This window comes from Gopherus evgoodei, unplaced genomic scaffold (assembly GCF_007399415.2).
Source record: "Gopherus evgoodei ecotype Sinaloan lineage unplaced genomic scaffold, rGopEvg1_v1.p scaffold_32_arrow_ctg1, whole genome shotgun sequence".
In the NCBI taxonomy this organism is placed as follows: domain Eukaryota; kingdom Metazoa; phylum Chordata; order Testudines; family Testudinidae; genus Gopherus; species Gopherus evgoodei.
The window spans coordinates 2,969,898-2,992,421 of NW_022059994.1; the positions used below are offsets into that span (position 1 = coordinate 2,969,898).

Sequence of the window (22,524 nt, forward strand, 5' to 3'; positions counted from 1 at the left end):
CAAGGTCAGTCCTCCGTATGAAACTTTTCCCACAGTTTAAGCACTTATGGGGTCTCTCTCCGGTATGGATTTTTTGATGTGCAAGTAGGGATGACCTCCGTATAAAACTTTTTTCACAGTCTAAACACTTATGGGGTCTCTCTCCAGTGTGGATTTCCTGATGTTTAACAAGGTCTGACTTCCGTATGAAACCTGTCCCACAGATTAAGCATTATGGGGTCTCTCTCCAGTGTGGATTGCCTGATGAAGAAGAAGGGCTGATCTCTGTATAAAACTTTTCCCACAGTCTAAGCATTTATGGGGTCTCTCTCCAGTGTGGATTGCCAGATGAAGAAGAAGGGCTGATCTCTGTATAAAACTTTTCCCACAGTCTAAGCACTTGTGGGGTCTCTCTCCAGTGTGGATTCTCCCATGTTTAACGAGGGCAGATCTCCATGTGAAACTTTTCCCACATTCCAAGCACTTATGGGGTCTCTCTCCAGTGTGGATTCTTTCATGTTTAACGAGGGCAGATCTCCATGTGAAACTTTTCCCGCAGTCTAAGCATTTATGGGGTCTCTCTCCAGTGTGGATTCTCTGATGTTCCATAAGATTTGATCTTTGTGTGAAACTTTTCCCATCGTCCAAACACTTATGGGATCTCTCTCCTGTGTGGATTATCTGATGTTTAGCAAGGTCTGACCTCTCTATGAAACTTTTTCCACACTCTAAGCACTTATGAGGTCTCTCTCCCGTGTGTTTCTTCTGATGAAAAACAAGGCCTGACCTCCATATGAAACTTTTCCCACAGATTAAGCACTTATGGGGTCTCTCTCCAGTGTGGACTGCTTGATGTATAAGAAGGGTTGACCTCCGTATGAAATTTTTCCCACACTCTAAACACTGATGGGGTCTCTCTCCAGTGTGGATTACCTGATGTGCAACAAGGTTTGACTTCTGTATGAAACTTTTTCCACACTCTAAACACTTATGGGATCTCTCTCCAGTGTGGATTGCCTGATGACTAAGTAGGGCTGACCTCCATACGAAACTTTTCCCACAGATTAAGCACTTATGGGGTCTCTCTCCAGTCTGGACCGTCTGATGTGTAATCAAGGTTGACTTCAAATTTAAAATGTTCCTGCCCTCAAGGCACTGAGAGGGTCTCTCTCCTGTGTGGCTTCTCCCATGGTTATTAAGATCTGAGCGGTTATTGAAGCTTTCCCCACGGTCCAAGCATTGAAGTGATTTCTTTCCAGTTTCGATTTCCTGAAGTGGAACAAGCTGTGGTCTCAGAACGATTCCTTTCCCAAAACCAAGATATTCACAGCTTTTGTCTGTCTTGGAGGTTGTCTGTTGGGCTGTGGGATCGCTATGTCCTTCCCCACATATAATAGCTTTATCCATTTGCTTTCTTGAGTGGTTTCGCGGAAGCCTATCTGACCTCCGCCAATTTTCCCCATCATCTCCCTGTTCCAAGCACTGGGAAAAATTCCCTTCAGCTCTTCCCAAAAAGGTCCCCTGTGATTCTCTGTGCCCAGGAACTTCCGTCTTTTGATTCCCCTCCTCGTTCTCACTCACTGTCTCGTCACCTGCTGGGAGAGAGACACAATCCAAATAGGAGTCACTGTGCTGGGGAGAAATTCAGAGGAATAGCACCAAGGGAAAACCCAACATACTAAAGCTGCACAGACAGAGCAATTGGATTCTGCCTCCACTTCCCACCCAAACTTTTAAAAAGAAGGAAAGTAGGGAAGGAAACTCCTCCACTGAACAGGACATGTAGGAAGCAATGTCAGTGACATCTGCTGCCTGCAGCCCTGCCCTGGGTGAGAAGGGGAAGGAACTAAGGGCACTTACTGATACCTCATTTTGGGGATTCTCAACTTTTTCTTTCATTCACCAGATGGTTTCTGTGTCAGTCCTCACCTGTGTGGGCGCCTCTCGGGATCTCTCCTCCCTCACAGGACTGGAGATCGGGCACCCATGGCTCTTCCCCTCGTTCCAGCTGGCTGATCAGCTCAGGTTTGGGAAGGGGGAATCCTGTGCAGGGAGTGAAATCAGATTAGATCGCAGTGTGTGGAGGACTAAGAGCGTCTCTTCGAAAGTGAGAGTATTTGTCAGAAAGGACATTCCAGGAGCGGAACCTGTCCCTGTGCTCTGTTGGGGAATATGGAATCTAAGAGGATGGGAATGTGGTCACTGAGCTACATCGGGGGAGGCAGACGTCTGGGGAGGTGAGGGGAATTGTGGTGCACACCCAGCCCCAGTGTTAAACCACTGTGCCTTAGGTTTTGACACCCTGGTCTCATTGCGGTGTCAGACACACAGACCCTCTGCAGCTTCCAATACGCAAGGGGCCAGGAATCCCTTACCCAGTGAGGTCACCGTCTCGTAGTTCTCCTGCATGACATCCCTGTAGAGGGCTCTCTGGGTGGGGTCCAGCAGAGCCCCCTGCTCCTGGGTAAAATACACAGCCACCTCCTCAAAGGTCACCAGCATCTGAAACAAGAAGAGTCCCCCGCTCAGCACCTGCTGCTCCAGCCACAATCCTGCTAGTCATGGGGGGAGGGGGAGAGGCCTGGAGAAACAGAATCCCACTCCCATCCTGCTCAGAGCAGCCAGGAGGCTTCAGGAGGTGGGAGAAGATGAGAGCTCCTTGTCCCCCCAGCACATGGAGCAGGGCAGAGTCCTGGTTCAGATACAGGGGAATGTTTCCTCTTCCCCACACTTGCCACTGACCTGTTCTAGCAGCCCCTTCCAGTCTCTCCACTCTCCCTTTTATCTTCTTCCCTCGCCTTGGGAAAACGGGCGAATGCCCCATTGCCCTGGGCCTTTATTCTCATCAGCCAGCTCAGCCACTGACACTGGTAATGGGGGTTGAACCCGGCTGTGTCACTGAGGGCAGCAGCTTTGGGACTCACCGACACAGGGAGCCTCTCCCCTTGTAGGCCAAACTCCCCAGCTGGTGGTCCCTGAAAGGGGCCCTCTGTGCAGAGTCATTTCCCTGCCCGGCTCTAGCCCTTTCCCCAGGTCTCTCCATCACCTGCAGGCTCAGAGTCTGGAATGGTTAGAGGGGTTGTAGCCAATGGAGAAAGTGCCCCTGGGCTGGTCTCAGAGGGGTGGGATGAAGCGGGAACGCTCTTAATATTTTCTCTGAATACCAAGTGTGTGCCTCAGTTTCCTCCTGCTTTGGGACTCACAGGAGATGAGTCCAGGGCTCAGGATCTTGGATTCCCCCCCAGATGGACTTTGCTGAGAGCTCCTGATTTCTGTGCTAACAAGCTCTGTTCTATGCTGTGTTCCCAGCTGTAGGGATCGGTCCTGGCTGGCAGGCCACCAGAAACCGCCCCCTGCAAAACCCCCTTTTTGCCACGGAATGCTGACTCCATATTATCATAAGATTAGAAGAGCACAGCACGTTCTGCCTACATGCAGCGGGTGAGGGGAAAAGGGGAAGAAAGAGTCCTCCACCAATGCGAACAAGTAAACAAGGCTGTAAGTTATGCATGACACTGTAACCGAAAGAATAAAAAGGCTGCCACGCCTTGCAACGGGGCGCTTTCCTGAGCAAACGAGCTGTCTGCGTCTGGTTCCTTCCCGCATCTGGTGACCCCGACGTGATTCCAGCCCTCCGTACCCACCGGCCGGCCGAGCCGTGGTGCACCGCAGTGCGTCTTCGCACTCCCTCGTGAGTATGGGGGGGGATTTATCCGTGCAACAGAAGGCTCATGCGAAAGAGCTGGTTCAAGTACTCAAGGTAACCGGTCGCACGACAGCATCACAGCGACATGTGGAGGAATTGCTCCATGTGATAGAGGTTAAATGCCCTTGGTACCCCGAGAAAGGATCTCTCGAGGTTTCTGACTGGCAAAATATGGGCGAACGGCTCCTAAGGGAGCCACGAGCGCCCATCCAACACATCTTGCTGTGGCAACATTGTGCAGAGGCAATCGGGCGTTTGCGAAAGGAGGCGCCCCCGCTTGCCTCTCCCACCCCTACCCCACCTCCCTCATATGTCACGGAGGTTAAAACCCCAAGTCCTGCACCCAGGGCGACAGCCCCTAGTCTTGCCCCCTCTGAGTCCTTGCTGTCGTCGCCCCCCCCTTTGCCCCCTCCGGCTCCAAGCGCGGTACAGGCTGCTTTCGGCCCCAGCTGGCTGTGAAGGAAAAAATATAGACAGAGGCGAAGCAAAGGAAATACAAGTTACAGAACTGAAATTACATTTGCAAAGCTTAACCGTCCAGTAAGATCCAACAGTGTGCCTTTGTGACCCTGGAGTCGGTGTGGCTTGGTGACACCAAAGAAGCCACAGGCAGCCGACCTGGACTGGAATCTCTGAAAGAGACGCCGCAGGAGATTCCAGGGTGTAAGAGAACAGCCCTCCCAAGAGCAGAAGCATGTTGGAAATTCTGGACAAGCTGTATACAGGATAATCTCCCTTCCACCTCTCCCCCTCCTCTGAACATTATACACAGAAGTGGCCAGTCTGGACGTACCTGTGTAAGTATGAAAGGAGCTTCGGGCTTGGGGCATTAATATTTCCTGAGTGATGTGGGAGCGTTCCCAACACTCTCCATTGTTGTTTTATTATTTTATTAATGAAGCTTTAAAATTCAGTTATATGGTGTGTTTTCTTTATCTTCCCCCAGCGATCCTGTAGTGTCAGCCTGATCACCTGACACGAGGGATAGATTGGTAACAGAAATTTGTCACAGTTTGGTGAGCAATTAAGAAGGGGGGAGCACTGCAGAATTTACACCATCTATTTGTTTTACCCTTGTTATTTTGTGTTTGCTTTGCTTGGTACTGTTGGTGTTATATGTTGAGAACTGCATGAGTAAAAGTATGCCTTAATAGGATAAGGAAACGCTATTTGGTTCTGGTTCTGTTCTGTTTAACCGGTTACTGTTGTTTTTCTGTTCTGTTCATTTGGACGTTAGGAGTGTGGGCGGAACTGAACCTCTCGTTCGTAATTCCTCCGAGTGGAAGCCAAGCGTGCGAGGAAGCTCTGAGGTTGAATTGAGATCCTTCTGTCCCGTCCCCTGTAGCGGACAGTGTATAGAAGTGGGAAAGTCTGACTTAGACTGTAATTCCCTCTGCGCTCTGTGTAATTTCTTTTTTCTGTTTAAGTGTCAGCAGACAGATGGGTGGGTCTCTAGGTAAACTCTCTAAAGGGGTTTGGATTTTTGTTCAGGTGGCAAGCCTCATGAAGGAGGACTCGGGTAGTCTTGTGAGTAAGAAGGTTTAAGAAAAAAGACCAGGAGGGGTGGGGGCTAGTTAAGAAGCCCACCCTCCTAGCTAAACTGGTAGTGGAACAAGTTGGTGCCCATGGAAGGGACGGTTCAGCAAAAAAGCAGGATCGGGCCCAGGCAGGCAGGCAACAGAGAGAGAGATTGGAAAGCAGGTTGGAAAACTTTAAGGGTGTAGTGGAAGGAAGGAGTCAGTAAGTGTAAGCATGGGAATTTCAAATACCCAGGACTTACTTGGCATGGTGATTTAAGTTGATAAAAGTGGCTGTTGGGAGACAAGCAAGTGATTTAAGGGAGAGTGAGAAGTTAACTCTGTAGTTGCTGGAGGAAACAGCAGTTGAACGTAAAAATGCTAAAGAAAAAGGTTCTTGGTGTCTGTGAAATGTTTGTAAATAAATTTAGGCAAAGAAATTATTGGATTGCTATCATTTGGTTTGGCTATGAACAATTTAGTTAAATTAGCTGAAGAATGTATACAGTGTTATGTAATTGAAAACCTGGGCTGCTTATGAAACAAATATAAGAAAATATGGGGTAATTCCTCTGTTTTTGCCTGAAGTCAACAAGGGTATTTGTATATTTCAAGCGATGATTGTCTGCCCAGAAGGGGTGGGTAGACCTCTGTTTTTTTGTCTTTCAGATAATCAGAGAAAACTGATGCCAGCTGAACAGCATTCCACGTATCATGCATTTACTGGCACAACAGGAATTATGTTTTGTGTTCTATGTCCTGTCTTGTGGTGTTTGTCCCGTGGCCAAAATTGTTGTGTTTAATATTTTCATAGGATAGTCTAGTTAAAATTAAATAGAAGGGTTGAATGCAGATACTTGTTTTATTCAACTTTGGAATACAAGGTGTTTGGATAAATCAGGAGAATGTGATACACTAAAGTCTAATGCATTTGCTTAAGTAAGAAAAAGAAGCTCCATTGGCCAAATTGTTAATTAAAGAAATTGTTGTTAAAATGTGCATACCAACAGTCTTTGAAAGCAAAGACATGAAAAGTTAACCCACTCCCCATATTGTACATGGGATCTTTCTGGCTACCTCAGATTTCTAGCCAGAGGGCTGGGGATGGTGGAAGGCTATTGGACTAGAGGTTAAATTGAATGAACTCCTCAAAGTGGGTGTGCTTGTTCTAGCTCGTTGCTCCAAAGTTCTGTAATAAGGTTATTTTAGTGAAAGAGTATGTGTGGCATATATTAAATAATAAGACTAATGTACTGTATAATGACACTGTTTATGTCTTCATTGTTGGGAAAAAGGTGTATAAGTAAAAAGTGAAAGTTTCCTTTGCAGGTTAAAAGAAGCCAAGAAGGGAAGAAGGACAAAGAACAAAATGAATTAACTGAAAAAAATAAATAAAATAAAATAGCAAGCTCAGGCTGTAGATAAAACACTGATTCCATTCAAGGACACTGCTCACAGTTAAAACTTGGCTAACAGCCAGGAAAAGGAGGGCTTGAATTTGCCCACGCAGCTATGAGATTTGCAAAACACTGCCAGGCACTAATGAAATGTGTTAAGTTTCTTTTCTCATAGGTAAAGAAGCGCTACCCAAAGACCCTAGCAGCCCTGCCACTCCTTGGAACCAGGAGACGGGGTTGATATAAAGGTCCACCAATAAAAGACTGCTCTAGCTGTGCTCTATACAATCAATCATTTAAATCTTGTTCTTGATGGTACCCATTATATATCCCGTTTACAAAAACACTTTCGGTGCAAGGAAAAACTTCCCCCCCCCCAAGTAACGTATCGACAACTCCCTGAAACAACGTAAAGTGCCCCAGTCCCCTTAATTACCTGGGGGCGAGGTTACGCAGCCATTACCATACCTGAGGGGCCTGTGTGGGTCCCAGCCCGTTACATCCGTCCGTGAAAAGAGGACCCCACAGGCGGCCCGCAGCATGGCGTGGCACCAGGGTCTTAACAATCCCATTCCTGATTTCAATCAGTTATTAACAACAACAGTTACGCTGTCTCAAGAACGGCGCCGCAGTACTCCCAATGCACCAGTGACGTGGGAACAAACAAAGTCCCTCCCACAGCAAGCTGAGCGTCTGCTGGAACAGCAAGAAAAGGAGAAAACCCCAGAGAATTTGTTAACTGCTTTTATTGCTTGCCTGAATGCTAATTCTTGTGTGATGTTATGTATAATGCCTTGGCCACCTCCTTAGTTGGTATACCTGGCTTAACAATTAGTAATAGTAGAAATCTTAACAGATTGGCTTGTTCAGCAGTTAAAGCCCTCAATGCCACGTCTATTGCAGTGGCATTGCTTAATGAAGAGCAAACAGAGTTACGCCATGGAATTTTGCAAAATAGAGCTGCTATTGATTATCTTTTGCTTCTGCATAATTATGGTTGTGAAAAAGTTAATGAAATGTGTTGTTTTAATATCTCTGATCACTCTCATGCTATCAATAATCAATTAGCCAAAATTAAGAATCTTACTGCTCAAATTCAAATTAACAATAACCCGTTTTCCTCCTGGTGGGACTAGCTGCCTAGCTGGCTGCCAGGATGGGGTTGGTTACATCAGTTAATAACCTATGGAGGACTCTGCCTTTTATTCCTCGTACTCGCCTGCTGTGGCATTCAGTGCATCCCCTCCTTAATTTCGTTGTGCACCCAAGGGTGCCCATGGTCCAAACAAACGCCTGCCTTCTCCTTTTAAAAGAAAAGGGGGAGATGTAGGGATCGGTCCTGGCTGGCAGGCCACCAGAAACCGCCCCCTGCAAAACCCCCTTTTTGCCACGGAATGCTGACTCCATATTATCATAAGATTAGAAGAGCACAGCACGTTCTGCCTACATGCAGCGGGTGAGGGGAAAAGGGGAAGAAAGAGTCCTCCACCAATGCGAAACAAGTAAACAAGGCTGTAAGTTATGCATGACACTGTAACCGAAAGAATAAAAAGGCTGCCTCGCCTGGCAACGGGGCGCTTTCCTGAGCAAACGAGCTGTCTGCGTCTGGTTCCTTCCCGCACCCAGCGACCAATAAACCTGTTTTCCAAGCAGGCTGAGAGTCACAGCTGACTGTGGAGGTGGGGTGAATGGCCCCTGCGGGGAGCGGGTCAGGCTTCTCCTTAGGCTGCCCCAAGGGCTCAGGCTGGGGAAATATTTGCCCCCCTCAGATCTCCCTGAGCTGCAGCCTCTGTCTGCACCAGCGCGGCCAGGGGCAGGGAAACAAAGCAGCAGACAGCGGGTAACGTGATCCCGCCCACTCGGGGGCTGGCGGCAGCTTTCCCGGGCCCCCGGGCGGGATTCGCAGCCAGCTCCGCTGGGAGCAACCTGGGGCCAAACCTCCCCCTGCAGCCCGGGGGTGACTGGCCGGAGGGGGCGGCGGGTCTCGCTCACCTTCCCTCCGAGCGGGGCCCCCCGGGGCAGGGGCCGGGCCGGGCCGGGGGCTCTGCCCTGGGAGAGGCTCCTGGGGAGCAGCGGGAAGGGCCCTGCTGGAGATTCCCCTCTCCCGGCTGCAGCCAGGGCTCCGGGCTCCCAGCACCAGCCGCCGGGGCTCGGGGATCTCGCCAGGAGCCTGGGAGCCAGAGTCACCGCAGCGGCTGCGAGTCACTTCCTGCTGCCGGGCCGGAGCCCAGCGCTCGCTGCCCCACCGCCGCCTCCCGGCCGCTCCTGGGTCCTAGCGCTGCAGGGGTCGCGCTGCAGCATCTCTGGCTCCGGCTCCTGTTCCACTCCCAGGCTCTCAGGACAGAAGGGAGGGACTGTCTTCCATCTACCGTGGGCAATGGGTGACACATTTTTCTAAAATACTTAATGAACTTTAGGGGAAACCAGTAAACATGCACAGAGGTAAGCGGGGAAATGGTCCCACTATTAGGGGAACTTTCCTGACTTAAACACCTCTCGGGTGGAATCGAATAGCAGAAGGATCTGAGCCCTCGCTCCCTCTTTCTTCACACAGAGCCTGCCTGACCTTGACGGCTCCCCTTCCACTCCCTGTGTGGCACAGTCCTTATAACCCCGACAAGGCTGAGCCCAGGCTTCCTGAGGGGCTCGTCCCCCAACCTGGTTGTGACCACTCAGGACACGGGCTAGAGCATCCCCACTCCGGGGAACTTCCTCCGGTCTAGACGCTTCCCTGACCATTGTCTATACCCCAGAACAAATGCAATTAGAAACAATCAGGAAACAATGGAAAAGGTGAAAGGAAAACACTTCGCCCCACACTGTGGGCCTGGGGGAAGCACAAACAGCGTCTGTGGGATGCCAGGGCAGTTCACAGTCTGTCCCTCCCTCGTACCAGGCCTCCTGCCCAGGCCCTGGCTGTGCTGCAGGTCAGACACATGCTCTGGCGATGGCCACATGCCTTCATGCTCTAGGTGACAGAACCTTTCTTCCTAGTGTCCCTGGAAAGGTGCAAATACAGAGGACAGATAAAAAGCCCTCGAACTTGGTAATGTCTGTAACTGATTTGGGGGAGGGGGAGGGGGGCAGATTTGTGATCTTTGAGCACTTCTGGCTGCTGACCTAGTTCTGTCCCTGTCCCCCCCCTCCTCCTCCTCCCCCCAGGGTTCCACAGGGTGCAGGCCATGGACTGGGACACCCCCGGGGAGTGGTGGAAATCCCAGTACGACAGGGATGACTTCATCAGTTTCCACGTCCTGCCTTGAGCTGTTTTTCTAAGACGGCGTGGGCAAACTTTTTGGCCCGAGGGGCACATTAGGGTTGTGAAACTGTCTGGAGGACCAGGTAGGGAAGGCCGTGCCTGCCCAAACAACCTGGCCCCCACCCACCAACTTCCCAACCCCTGATTGCCCCCCTCAGAACATCCGACCCATCCAACCCCCACTGCTCCTTGTCCCCTAATTGCACTGACCCGTAGCCACACCCCTGCCCCGACAGCCCCCTGGGACTCCCACACCTATCCAGCTGCTCCCTGTCCCCTGACTGCCCTGACCCATATCCACACCCCTGCTCCTAATGGCCCCCTAGACCCCACCCCTGTATCCACCCAGCCTGCTCCACCTCCCCTAACCGCCCCATCCAACTGCCTCCTGTTCCCTGTCCCCTGACTGCCCCCTGGGACCTCCTGCCCCTTATCCAACTCCTCCCTAGCCTCTCACCCCCTTACCATGGCACTCAGAGTGGCAGGAGCTCATAGCCCCGCCGGAGGCAGCCACATCGTTCAATGCTGCCCGGCAGGAGCAGAGGTCCAACGCGCTGCTGGTATGGTGTGCTGAGGCTGTGGGGGAGGGAGAACAGTGGGGAAGGGGCTGGGGGCTAGCCTCCCCAGCCGGGAGCCCAGGGACGGTTCTACAGACCAGATGTGGCCCAGGGGCCATAGTTTGCCCACCTCTGGGCTAAGACATTGGCTGAACAAGAAGTAGCACTGAGTGGACTCCTAGGCTCTAAAATTGCACAATGTTTTATTTTGAATGCAGCTATTTTTTACATAAATCTACGTTTCTAAGTTACACTTTCCTGATAAAGAGATTGCACTACAGTACTTGTATGAGGTGAACTGAAAAATACTATTTTTGTTTTGCACATTTACAGTACAAATACTTGTAATAAAAAATAATATAAAGTGAGCACTGTACACTTTCCATTCTTTGTTGTGAGAGAAATCATTACATACGAAAACGCAGAAAAACATCCAAAACCATTTAACAAATTTCAATTGCTATTCTATTATTTTATAATGTGATTCATCGAGTTTAATATTTCTAACCACAATAATTTTTTTTGTTAATCATACAAGTTAACTGCAATTAAGCAACACCACTACTCTCTTCTTCCAATTTTTTAACATCAGTTCACATTTCAAAGTTCTAGTCTATATTTCTTGGAATGGCCCCAAATACCATTTACACACTTTATGATGTCTCTAAAGGTTGAATATGGGTCAAATAGCCTGCAAGATTCTTAACTCTTTCGGGCTAGGGGTCACAGAAGTTTAGATCATGTGTGAATTCTCCAGGGTTTAATGAGATATGATGTCTGTTTACAATTTTTGCCACAGTCCAAGCACTTACGGAGTCTTATGGATTCTCTGATGTAAAACAAGGACTGATCAGTTTCTGCAATGTTTTCCACAGTCTAAGTACTTATGGGGGCTTTCTTCTGTATGGATTGCTTGATGTTTAACAAGGTCAGTCCTCCGTATGAAACTTTTCCCACAGTTTAAGCACTTATGGGGTCTCTCTCCGGTATGGATTTTTTGATGTGCAAGTAGGGATGACCTCCGTATAAAACTTTTTTCACAGTCTAAACACTTATGGGGTCTCTCTCCAGTGTGGATTTCCTGATGTTTAACAAGGTCTGACTTCCGTATGAAACCTGTCCCACAGATTAAGCATTTATGGGGTCTCTCTCCAGTGTGGATTACCTGATGAAGAAGAAGGGCTGATCTCTGTATAAAACTTTTCCCACAGTCTAAGCATTTATGGGGTCTCTCTCCAGTGTGGATTGCCTGATGAAGAAGAAGGGCTGATCTCTGTATAAAACTTTTCCCACAGTCTAAGCACTTGTGGGGTTTCTCTCCAGTGTGGATTCTCCCATGTTTAACGAGGGCAGATCTCCATGTGAAACTTTTCCCACATTCCAAGCACTTATGGGGTCTCTCTCCAGTGTGGATTCTTTCATGTTTAACGAGGGCAGATCTCCATGTGAAACTTTTCCCGCAGTCTAAGCATTTATGGGATCTCTCTCCAGTGTGGATTCTCTGATGTTCCATAAGATTTGATCTTTGTGTGAAACTTTTCCCATCGTCCAAACACTTATGGGATCTCTCTCCTGTGTGGATTATCTGATGTTTAGCAAGGTCTGACCTCTCTATGAAACTTTTTCCACACTCTAAGCACTTATGAGGTCTCTCTCCCGTGTGTTTCTTCTGATGAAAAACAAGGCCTGACCTCCATATGAAACTTTTCCCACAGATTAAGCACTTATGGGGTCTCTCTCCAGTGTGGACTGCTTGATGTATAAGAAGGGTTGACCTCCGTATGAAATTTTTCCCACACTCTAAACACTGATGGGGTCTCTCTCCAGTGTGGATTACCTGATGTGCAACAAGGTTTGACTTCTGTATGAAACTTTTTCCACACTCTAAACACTTATGGGATCTCTCTCCAGTGTGGATTGCCTGATGACTAAGTAGGGCTGACCTCCATACGAAACTTTTCCCACAGATTAAGCACTTATGGGGTCTCTCTCCAGTCTGGACCGTCTGATGTGTAATCAAGGTTGACTTCAAATTTAAAATATTCCTGCCCTCAAGGCACTGAGAGGGTCTCTCTCCTGTGTGGCTTCTCCCATGGTTATTAAGATCTGAGCGGTTATTGAAGCTTTCCCCACGGTCCAAGCATTGAAGTGATTTCTTTCCAGTTTCGATTTCCTGAAGTGGAACAAGCTGTGGTCTCAGAACGATTCCTTTCCCAAAACCAAGATATTCACAGCTTTTGTCTGTCTTGGAGGTTGTCTGTTGGGCTGTGGGATCGCTATGTCCTTCCCCACATATAATAGCTTTATCCATTTGCTTCCTTGAGTGGTTTCCCGGAAGCCTATCTGACCTCCGCCAATTTTCCCCATCATCTCCCTGTTCCAAGCACTGGGAAAAATTCCCTTCAGCTCTTCCCAAAAAGGTCCCCTGTGATTCTCCGTGCCCAGGAACTTCCGTCTTTTGATTCCCCTCCTCGTTCTCACTCACTGTCTCGTCACCTGCTGGGAGAGAGACACAATCCAAATAGGAGTCACTGTGCTGGGGAGAAATTAAGAGGAATAGCACCAAGGGAAAACCCAACATACTAAAGCTGCACAGACAGAGCAATTGGATTCTGCCTCCACTTCCCACCCAAACTTTTAAAAAGAAGGAAAGTAGGGAAGGAAACTCCTCCACTGAACAGGACATGTAGGAAGCAATGTCAGTGACATCTGCTGCCTGCAGCCCTGCCCTGGGTGAGAAGGGGAAGGAACTAAGGGCACTTACTGATACCTCATTTTGGGGAGTCTCAACTTTTTCTTTCATTCACCAGATGGTTTCTGTGTCAGTCCTCACCTGTGTGGGCGCCTCTCGGGATCTCTCCTCCCTCACAGGACTGGAGATCAGGCACCCATGGCTCTTCCCCTCGTTCCAGCTGGCTGATCAGCTCAGGTTTGGGAAGGGGGAATCCTGTGCAGGGAGTGAAATCAGATTAGATCGCAGCGTGTGGAGGACTAAGAGCGTCTCTTCGAAAGTGAGAGTATTTGTCAGAAAGGACATTCCAGGAGCGGAACCTGTCCCTGTGCTCTATTGGGGAATATGGAATCTAAGAGGATGGGAATGTGGTCACTGAGCTACATCGGGGGAGGCAGATGTCTGGGGAGGTGAGGGGAATTGTGGTGCACACCCAGCTCCAGTGTTAAACCACTGTGCCTTAGGTTTTGACACCCTGGTCTCATTGCGGTGTCAGACACACAGACCCTCTGCAGCTTCCAATATGCAAGGGGCCAGGAATCCCTTACCCAGTGAGGTCACCGTCTCGTAGTTCTCCTGCATGACATCCCTGTAGAGGGCTCTCTGGGTGGGGTCCAGCAGAGCCCCCTGCCCCTGGGTGAAATACACAGCCACCTCCTCGAAGGTCACCAGCATCTGAAACAAGAAGAGTCCCCCGCTCAGCACCTGCTGCTCCAGCCACAATCCTGCTAGTCATGGGGGGAGGGGGAGAGGCCTGGAGAAACAGAATCCCACTCCCATCCTGCTCAGAGCAGCCAGGAGGCTTCAGGAGGTGGGAGAAGATGAGAGCTCCTTGTCCCCCCAGCACATGGAGCAGGGCAGAGTCCTGGTTCAGATACAGGGGAATGTTTCCTCTTCCCCACACTTGCCACTGACCTGTTCTAGCAGCCCCTTCCAGTCTCTCCACTCTCCCTTTTATCTTCTTCCCTCGCCTTGGGAAAATGGGCGACTGCCCCATTGCCCTGGGCCTTTACTCTCATCAGCCAGCTCAGCCACTGACACTGGTAACGGGGGTTGAACCCGGCTGTGTCACTGAGGGCAGCAGCTTTGGGACTCACCGACACAGGGAGCCTCTCCCCTTGTAGGCCAAACTCCCCAGCTGGTGGTCCCTGAAAGGGGCCCTCTGTGCAGAGTCATTTCCCTGCCCGGCTCTAGCCCTTTCCCCAGGTCTCTCCATCACCTGCAGGCTCAGAGTCTGGAATGGTTAGAGGGGTTCTAGCCAATGGAGAAAGTGCCCCTGGGCTGGTCTCAGAGGGGTGGGATGAAGCGGGAACGCTCTTAATATTTTCTCTGAATACCAAGTGTGTGCCTCAGTTTCCTCCTGCTTTGGGACTCACAGGAGATGAGTCCAGGGCTCAGGATCCTGGATTCCCCCCCAGATGGACTTTGCTGAGAGCTCCTGATTTCTGTGCTAACAAGCTCTGTTCTATGCTGTGTTCCCAGCTGTAGGGATCGGTCCTGGCTGGCAGGCCACCAGAAACCGCCCCCTGCAAAACCCCCTTTTTGCCACGGAATGCTGACTCCATATTATCATAAGATTAGAAGAGCACAGCACGTTCTGCCTACATGCAGCGGGTGAGGGGAAAAGGGGAAGAAAGAGTCCTCCACCAATGCGAAACAAGTAAACAAGGCTGTAAGTTATGCATGACACTGTAACCGAAAGAATAAAAAGGCTGCCACGCCTTGCAACGGGGCGCTTTCCTGAGCAAACGAGCTGTCTGCGTCTGGTTCCTTCCCGCATCTGGTGACCCCGACGTGATTCCAGCCCTCCATACCCACCGGCCGGCCGAGCCGTGGTGCACCGCAGTGCGTCTTCGCACTCCCTCGTGAGTATGGGGGGGGATTTATCCGTGCAACAGAAGGCTCATGCGAAAGAGCTGGTTCAAGTACTCAAGGTAACCGGTCGCACGACAGCATCACAGCGACATGTGGAGGAATTGCTCCATGTGATAGAGGTTAAATGCCCTTGGTACCCCGAGAAAGGATCTCTCGAGGTTTCTGACTGGCAAAATATGGGCGAACGGCTCCTAAGGGAGCCACGAGCGCCCATCCAACACATCTTGCTGTGGCAACATTGTGCAGAGGCAATCGGGCGTTTGCGAAAGGAGGCGCCCCCGCTTGCCTCTCCCACCCCTACCCCACCTCCCTCATATGTCACGGAGGTTAAAACCCCAAGTCCTGCACCCAGGGCGACAGCCCCTAGTCTTGCCCCCTCTGAGTCCTTGCTGTCGTCGCCCCCCCCTTTGCCCCCTCCGGCTCCAAGCGCGGTACAGGCTGCTTTCGGCCCCAGCTGGCTGTGAAGGAAAAAATATAGACAGAGGCGAAGCAAAGGAAATACAAGTTACAGAACTGAAATTACATTTGCAAAGCTTAACCGTCCAGTAAGATCCAACAGTGCGCCTTTGTGACCCTGGAGTCGGTGTGGCTTGGTGACACCAAAGAAGCCACAGGCAGCCGACCTGGACTGGAATCTCTGAAAGAGACGCCGCAGGAGATTCCAGGGTGTAAAAGAACAGCCCTCCCAAGAGCAGAAGCATGTTGGAAATTCTGGACAAGCTGTATACAGGATAATCTCCCTTCCACCTCTCCGCCTCCTCTGAACATTATACACAGAAGTGGCCAGTCTGGACGTACCTGTGTAAGTATGAAAGGAGCTTCGGGCTTGGGGCATTAATATTTTCCTGAGTGATGTGGGAGCGTTCCCAACACTCTCCATTGTTGTTTTATTATTTTATTAATGAAGCTTTAAAATTCAGTTATATGGTGTGTTTTCTTTATCTTCCCCCAGCGATCCTGTAGTGTCAGCCTGATCACCTGACACGAGGGATAGATTGGTAACAGAAATTTGTCACAGTTTGGTGAGCAATTAAGAAGGGGGGAGCACTGCAGAATTTACACCATCTATTTGTTTTACCCTTGTTATTTTGTGTTTGCTTTGCTTGGTACTGTTGGTGTTATATGTTGAGAACTGCATGAGTAAAAGTATGCCTTAATAGGATAAGGAAACGCTATTTGGTTCTGGTTCTGTTCTGTTTAACCGGTTACTGTTGTTTTTCTGTTCTGTTCATTTGGACATTAGGAGTGTGGGCGGAACTGAACCTCTCGTTCGTAATTCCTCCGAGTGGAAGCCAAGCGTGCGAGGAAGCTCTGAGGTTGAATTGAGATCCTTCTGTCCCGTCCCCTGTAGCGGACAGTGTATAGAAGTGGGAAAGTCTGACTTAGACTGTAATTCCCTCTGCGCTCTGTGTAATTTCTTTTTTCTGTTTAAGTGTCAGCAGACAGATGGGTGGGTCTCTAGGTAAACTCTCTAAAGGGGTTTGGATTTTTGTCCAGGTGGCAAGCCTCATGAAGGAGGACTCGGGTAGTCTTGTGAGTAAGAATGTTTAAGGGAAAAGACCAGGAGGGGTGGGGGCTAGTTAAGAAGCCCACCCTCCTAGCTAAACTGGTAGTGGAACAAGTTGGTGCCCATGGAAGGGACGGTTCAGCAAAAAAGCAGGATCGGGCCCAGGCAGGCAGGCAACAGAGAGAGAGATTGGAAAGCAGGTTGGAAAACTTTAAGGGTGTAGTGGAAGGAAGGAGTCAGTAAGTGTAAGCATGGGAATTTCAAATACCCAGGACTTACTTGGCATGGTGATTTAAGTTGATAAAAGTGGCTGTTGGGAGACAAGCAAGTGATTTAAGGGAGAGTGAGAAGTTAACTCTGTAGTTGCTGGAGGAAACAGCAGTTGAACGTAAAAATGCTAAAGAAAAAGGTTCTTGGTGTCTGTGAAATGTTTGTAAATAAATTTAGGCAAAGAAATTATTGGATTGCTATCATTTGGTTTGGCTATGAACAATTTAGTTAAATTAGCTGAAGAATGTATACAGTGTTATGTAATTGAAAACCTGGGCTGCTTATGAAACAAATATAAGAAAATATGGGGTAATTCCTCTGTTTTTGCCTGAAGTCAACAAGGGTATTTGTATATTTCAAGCGATGATTGTCTGCCCAGAAGGGGTGGGTAGACCTCTGTTTTTTTGTCTTTCAGATAATCAGAGAAAACTGATGCCAGCTGAACAGCATTCCACGTATCATGCATTTACTGGCACAACAGGAATTATGTTTTGTGTTCTATGTCCTGTCTTGTGGTGTTTGTCCCGTGGCCAAAATTGTTGTGTTTAATATTTTCATAGGATAGTCTAGTTAAAATTAAATAGAAGGGTTGAATGCAGATACTTGTTTTATTCAACTTTGGAATACAAGGTGTTTGGATAAATCAGGAGAATGTGATACACTAAAGTCTAATGCATTTGCTTAAGTAAGAAAAAGAAGCTCCATTGGCCAAATTGTTAATTAAAGAAATTGTTGTTAAAATGTGCATACCAACAGTCTTTGAAAGCAAAGACATGAAAAGTTAACCCACTCCCCATATTGTACATGGGATCTTTCTGGCTACCTCAGATTTCTAGCCAGAGGGCTGGGGATGGTGGAAGGCTATTGGACTAGAGGTTAAATTGAATGAACTCCTCAAAGTGGGTGTGCTTGTTCTAGCTCGTTGCTCCAAAGTTCTGTAATAAGGTTATTTTAGTGAAAGAGTATGTGTGGCATATATTAAATAATAAGACTAATGTACTGTATAATGACACTGTTTATGTCTTCATTGTTGGGAAAAAGGTGTATAAGTAAAAAGTGAAAGTTTCCTTTGCAGGTTAAAAGAAGCCAAGAAGGGAAGAAGGACAAAGAACAAAATGAATTAACTGAAAAAAAATAAATAAAATAAAATAGCAAGCTCAGGCTGTAGATAAAACACTGATTCCATTCAAGGACACTGCTCACAGTTAAAACTTGGCTAACAGCCAGGAAAAGGAGGGCTTGAATTTGCCCATGCAGCTATGAGATTTGCAAAACACTGCCAGGCACTAATGAAATGTGTTAAGTTTCTTTTCTCATAGGTAAAGAAGCGCTACCCAAAGACCCTAGCAGCCCTGCCACTCCTTGGAACCAGGAGACGGGGTTGATATAAAGGTCCACCAATAAAAGACTGCTCTAGCTGTGCTCTATACAATCAATCATTTAAATCTTGTTCTTGATGGTACCCATTATATATCCCGTTTACAAAAACACTTTCGGTGCAAGGAAAAACTTCCCCCCCCCCAAAGTAACGTATCGACAACTCCCTGAAACAACGTAAAGTGCCCCAGTCCCCTTAATTACCTGGGGGCGAGGTTACGCAGCCATTACCATACCTGAGGGGCCTGTGTGGGTCCCAGCCCGTTACATCCGTCCGTGGAAAGAGGACCCCACAGGCGGCCCGCAGCATGGCGTGGCACCAGGGTCTTAACAATCCCATTCCTGATTTCAATCAGTTATTAACAACAACAGTTACGCTGTCTCAAGAACGGCGCTGCAGTACTCCCAATGCACCAGTGACGTGGGAACAAACAAAGTCCCTCCCACAGCAAGCTGAGCGTCTGCTGGAACAGCAAGAAAAGGAGAAAACCCCAGAGAATTTGTTAACTGCTTTTATTGCTTGCCTGAATGCTAATTCTTGTGTGATGTTATGTACAATGCCTTGGCCACCTCCTTAGTTGGTATACCTGGCTTAACAATTAGTAATAGTAGAAATCTTAACCGATTGGCTTGTTCAGCAGTTAAAGCCCTCAATGCCACGTCTATTGCAGTGGCATTGCTTAATGAAGAGCAAACAGAGTTACGCCATGGAATTTTGCAAAATAGAGCTGCTATTGATTATCTTTTGCTTCTGCATAATTATGGTTGTGAAAAAGTTAATGAAATGTGTTGTTTTAATATCTCTGATCACTCTCATGCTATCAATAATCAATTAGCCAAAATTAAGAATCTTACTGCTCAAATTCAAATTAACAATAACCCGTTTTCCTCCTGGTGGGACTAGCTGCCTAGCTGGCTGCCAGGATGGGGTTGGTTACATCAGTTAATAACCTATGGAGGACTCTGCCTTTTATTCCTCGTACTCGCCTGCTGTGGCATTCAGTGCATCCCCTCCTTAATTTCGTTGTGCACCCAAGGGTGCCCATGGTCCAAACAAACGCCTGCCTTCTCCTTTTAAAAGAAAAGGGGGAGATGTAGGGATCGGTCCTGGCTGGCAGGCCACCAGAAACCGCCCCCTGCAAAACCCCCTTTTTGCCACGGAATGCTGACTCCATATTATCATAAGATTAGAAGAGCACAGCACGTTCTGCCTACATGCAGCGGGTGAGGGGAAAAGGGGAAGAAAGAGTCCTCCACCAATGCGAAACAAGTAAACAAGGCTGTAAGTTATGCATGACACTGTAACTGAAAGAATAAAAAGGCTGCCTCGCCTGGCAACGGGGCGCTTTCCTGAGCAAACAAGCTGTCTGCGTCTGGTTCCTTCCCGCACCCAGCGACCAATAAACCTGTTTTCCAAGCAGGCTGAGAGTCACAGCTGACTGTGGAGGTGGGGTGAATGGCCCCTGCGGGGAGCGGGTCAGGCTTCTCCTTAGGCTGCCCCAAGGGCTCAGGCTGGGGCAATATTTGCCCCCCTCAGATCTCCCTGAGCTGCAGCCTCTGTCTGCACCAGCGCGGCCAGGGGCAGGGAAACAAAGCAGCAGATGGGGGGTAACGTGATCCCGCCCACTCGGGGGCTGGCGGCAGCTTTCCCGGGCCCCCGGCGGGGATTCGCAGCCAGCTCCGCTGGGAGCAACCTGGGGCCAAACCTCCCCCTGCAGCCCGGGGGTGACTGGCCGGAGGGGGCGGCGGGTCTCTCTCACCTTCCCTCCGAGCGGGGCCCCCCGGGGCAGGGCCGGGCCGGGCTGCGGGTTCTGCCCTGGGAGAGGCTCCTGGGGAGCAGCGGGAAGGGCCCTGCTGGAGATTCCCCTCTCCCGGCTGCAGCCAGGGCTCCGGGCTCCCAGCACCAGCCGCCGGGGCTCGGGGATCTCGCCAGGAGCCTGGGAGCCAGAGTCACCGCAGCGGCTGCGAGTCACTTCCTGCTGCCGCAGAGCCGCCTCCCGGCTGCTCCTGGGTCCTAGCGATAAGTGAGGGGATCGCTCTGCAGCATCTCTGGCTCCGGCTCCTGTTCCACTCCCAGGCTCTCAGGACAGAAGGGAGGGACCGTCTTCCATCTACCGTGGGCAATGGGTGACACATTTTTCTAAAATACTTAATGAACTTTAGGGGAAACCAGTAAACATGCACGGAGGTAAGTGGGGAAATGGTCCCGCTATTGGGGGGAACTTTCCTGACTTAACCCACCCACCCCCCCGGGTGGAATAAAAGAGCAGAAGGATCTGAGTCCTCGCTCCCTCTTCCTTCACCCAGAGCCTGCCTCACCTTGAGGGCTCCCCTTCCACTCTGCTGTGTGGCAAAGTCCTTATAACCTCAACAAGGCTGGGCCCAGGCTTCCTGTGGGGCTCGTCCCCCAACCTGGTTGTGACCACTCAGGACACGGGCTAGAGCGTCCCCACTCTGGGGCCCTTCCTCTGCTCTGGCCGCTTCCCTGACCATTGTCTATACCCCAGAAGAAATGCAATTTACTAAACAGCAGCTAATAAAAAAAATCAGGAAACAATGGGAAAGGCGAAAGGAAAATACTTCGCCCCACTCTGTGGGCCTGGGGGAAGCACAAACAGCATCTGTGGGATGCCAGGGCAGTTCACAGTCTGTCCCTCCCTCGTACCAGGCCTCCTGCCCAGGCCCTGGCTGTGCTGCAGGTCAGACACATGCTCTGGCGATGGCCACATGCCTTCATGCTCTAGGTGACAGAACCTTTCTTCCTAGTGTCCCTGGAAAGGTGCAAATTCAGAGGACAGATAAAAAGCCCTCGAACTTGGTAATCTCTGTAACTGATTTGGGGGAGGGGGAGGGGGGCAGATTTGTGATCTTTGAGCACTTCTGGCTGCTGACCTAGTTCTGTCCCTGTCCCCCCCCTCCTCCTCCTCCCCCCAGAGTTCCACAGGGTGCAGGCCATGGACTGGGACACCCCCGGGGAGTGGTGGAAATCCCAGTACGACAGGGATGACTTCATCAGCTTCCACGTCCTGCCTCGAGCTGTTTTTCTAAGACGGCGTGGGCAAACTTTTTGGTCCGAGGGGCACATTAGGGTTGTGAAACTGTCTGGAGGACCAGGTAGGAAAGGCCGTGCCTGCCCAAACAACCTGGCCCCCACCCACCAACTTCCCAACCCCTGATTGCCCCCCTCAGAACATCCGACCCATCCAACCCCAACTGCTCCTTGTCCCCTAATTGCACTGACCCGTAGCCACACCCCTGCCCCGACAGCCCCCCAGGACTCCCACACCTATCCAGCTGCTCCCTGTCCCCTGACTGCCCTGACCCATATCCACACCCCTGCTCCTAATGGCCCCCTAGACCCCACCCCTGTATCCACCCAGCCTGCTCCACCTCCCCTAACCGCCCCATCCAACTGCCTCCTGTTCCCTGTCCCCTGACTGCCCCCTGGGACCTCCTGCCCCTTATCCAACTCCTCCCTAGCCCCTCACCCCCTTACCATGGCACTCAGAGTGGCAGGAGCTCATAGCCCCGCCAGAGGCAGCCACATCGTTCAATGCTGCCCGGCAGGAGCAGAGGTCCAGCGCGCTGGTGGTATGGTGTGCTGAGGCTGTGGGGGAGGAAGAACAGTGGGGAAGGGGCTGGGGGCTAGCCTCCCCAGCCGGGAGCCCAGGGACGGTTCTACAGACCAGATGTGGCCCAGGGGCCATAGTTTGCCCACCTCTGGGCTAAGACATTGGCTGAACAAGAAGTAGCACTGAGTGGACTCCTAGGCTCTAAAATTGCACAATGTTTTATTTTGAATGCAGCTATTTTTTACATAAATCTATGTTTCTAAGTTACACTTTCCTGATAAAGAGATTGCACTACAGTACTTGTATGAGGTGAACTGAAAAATACTATTTTTGTTTTGCACATTTACAGTACAAATACTTGTAATAAAAAATAATATAAAGTGAGCACTGTACACTTTCCATTCTTTGTTGTGAGAGAAATCATTACATACGAAAACGCAGAAAAACATCCAAAACCATTTAACAAATTTCAATTGCTATTCTATTATTTTATAATGTGATTCATCGAGTTTAATATTTCTAACCACAATAATTTTTTTTGTTAATCATACAAGTTAACTGCAATTAAGCAACACCACTACTCTCTTCTTCCAATTTTTTAACATCAGTTCACATTTCAAAGTTCTAGTCTATATTTCTTGGAATGCCCCCAAATACCATTTACACACTTTATGATGTCTCTAAAGGTTGAATATGGGTCAAATAGCCTGCAAGATTCTTAACTCTTTCGGGCTAGGGGTCACAGAAGTTTAGATCATGTGTGAATTCTCCAGTGTT

The 22,524-nt window shown here is 49.5% G+C and overlaps 2 protein-coding genes across 3 annotated transcripts in view; both read right to left on the bottom strand.

Annotated features, from left to right (window-relative positions):
* LOC115640747 (zinc finger protein 501-like) overlaps positions 1-22,524 on the bottom strand; it is a 745,273-nt gene that overhangs the window by 713,392 nt on the left and 9,357 nt on the right. The gene's annotated exons all lie outside the window — the stretch shown is intronic.
* Positions 205-14,625, bottom strand: LOC115640686 (zinc finger protein 260-like). The gene is made up of 4 exons (XM_030543560.1): positions 13,695-14,625; positions 13,249-13,362; positions 11,783-12,911; positions 205-778 (listed from the first exon to the last, which is right to left on the bottom strand). The coding sequence occupies exons 1-4, from the start codon at positions 13,819-13,821 to the stop codon at positions 205-207; spliced, it is 1,944 nt and encodes a 647-aa protein (XP_030399420.1). The 5' UTR covers positions 13,822-14,625.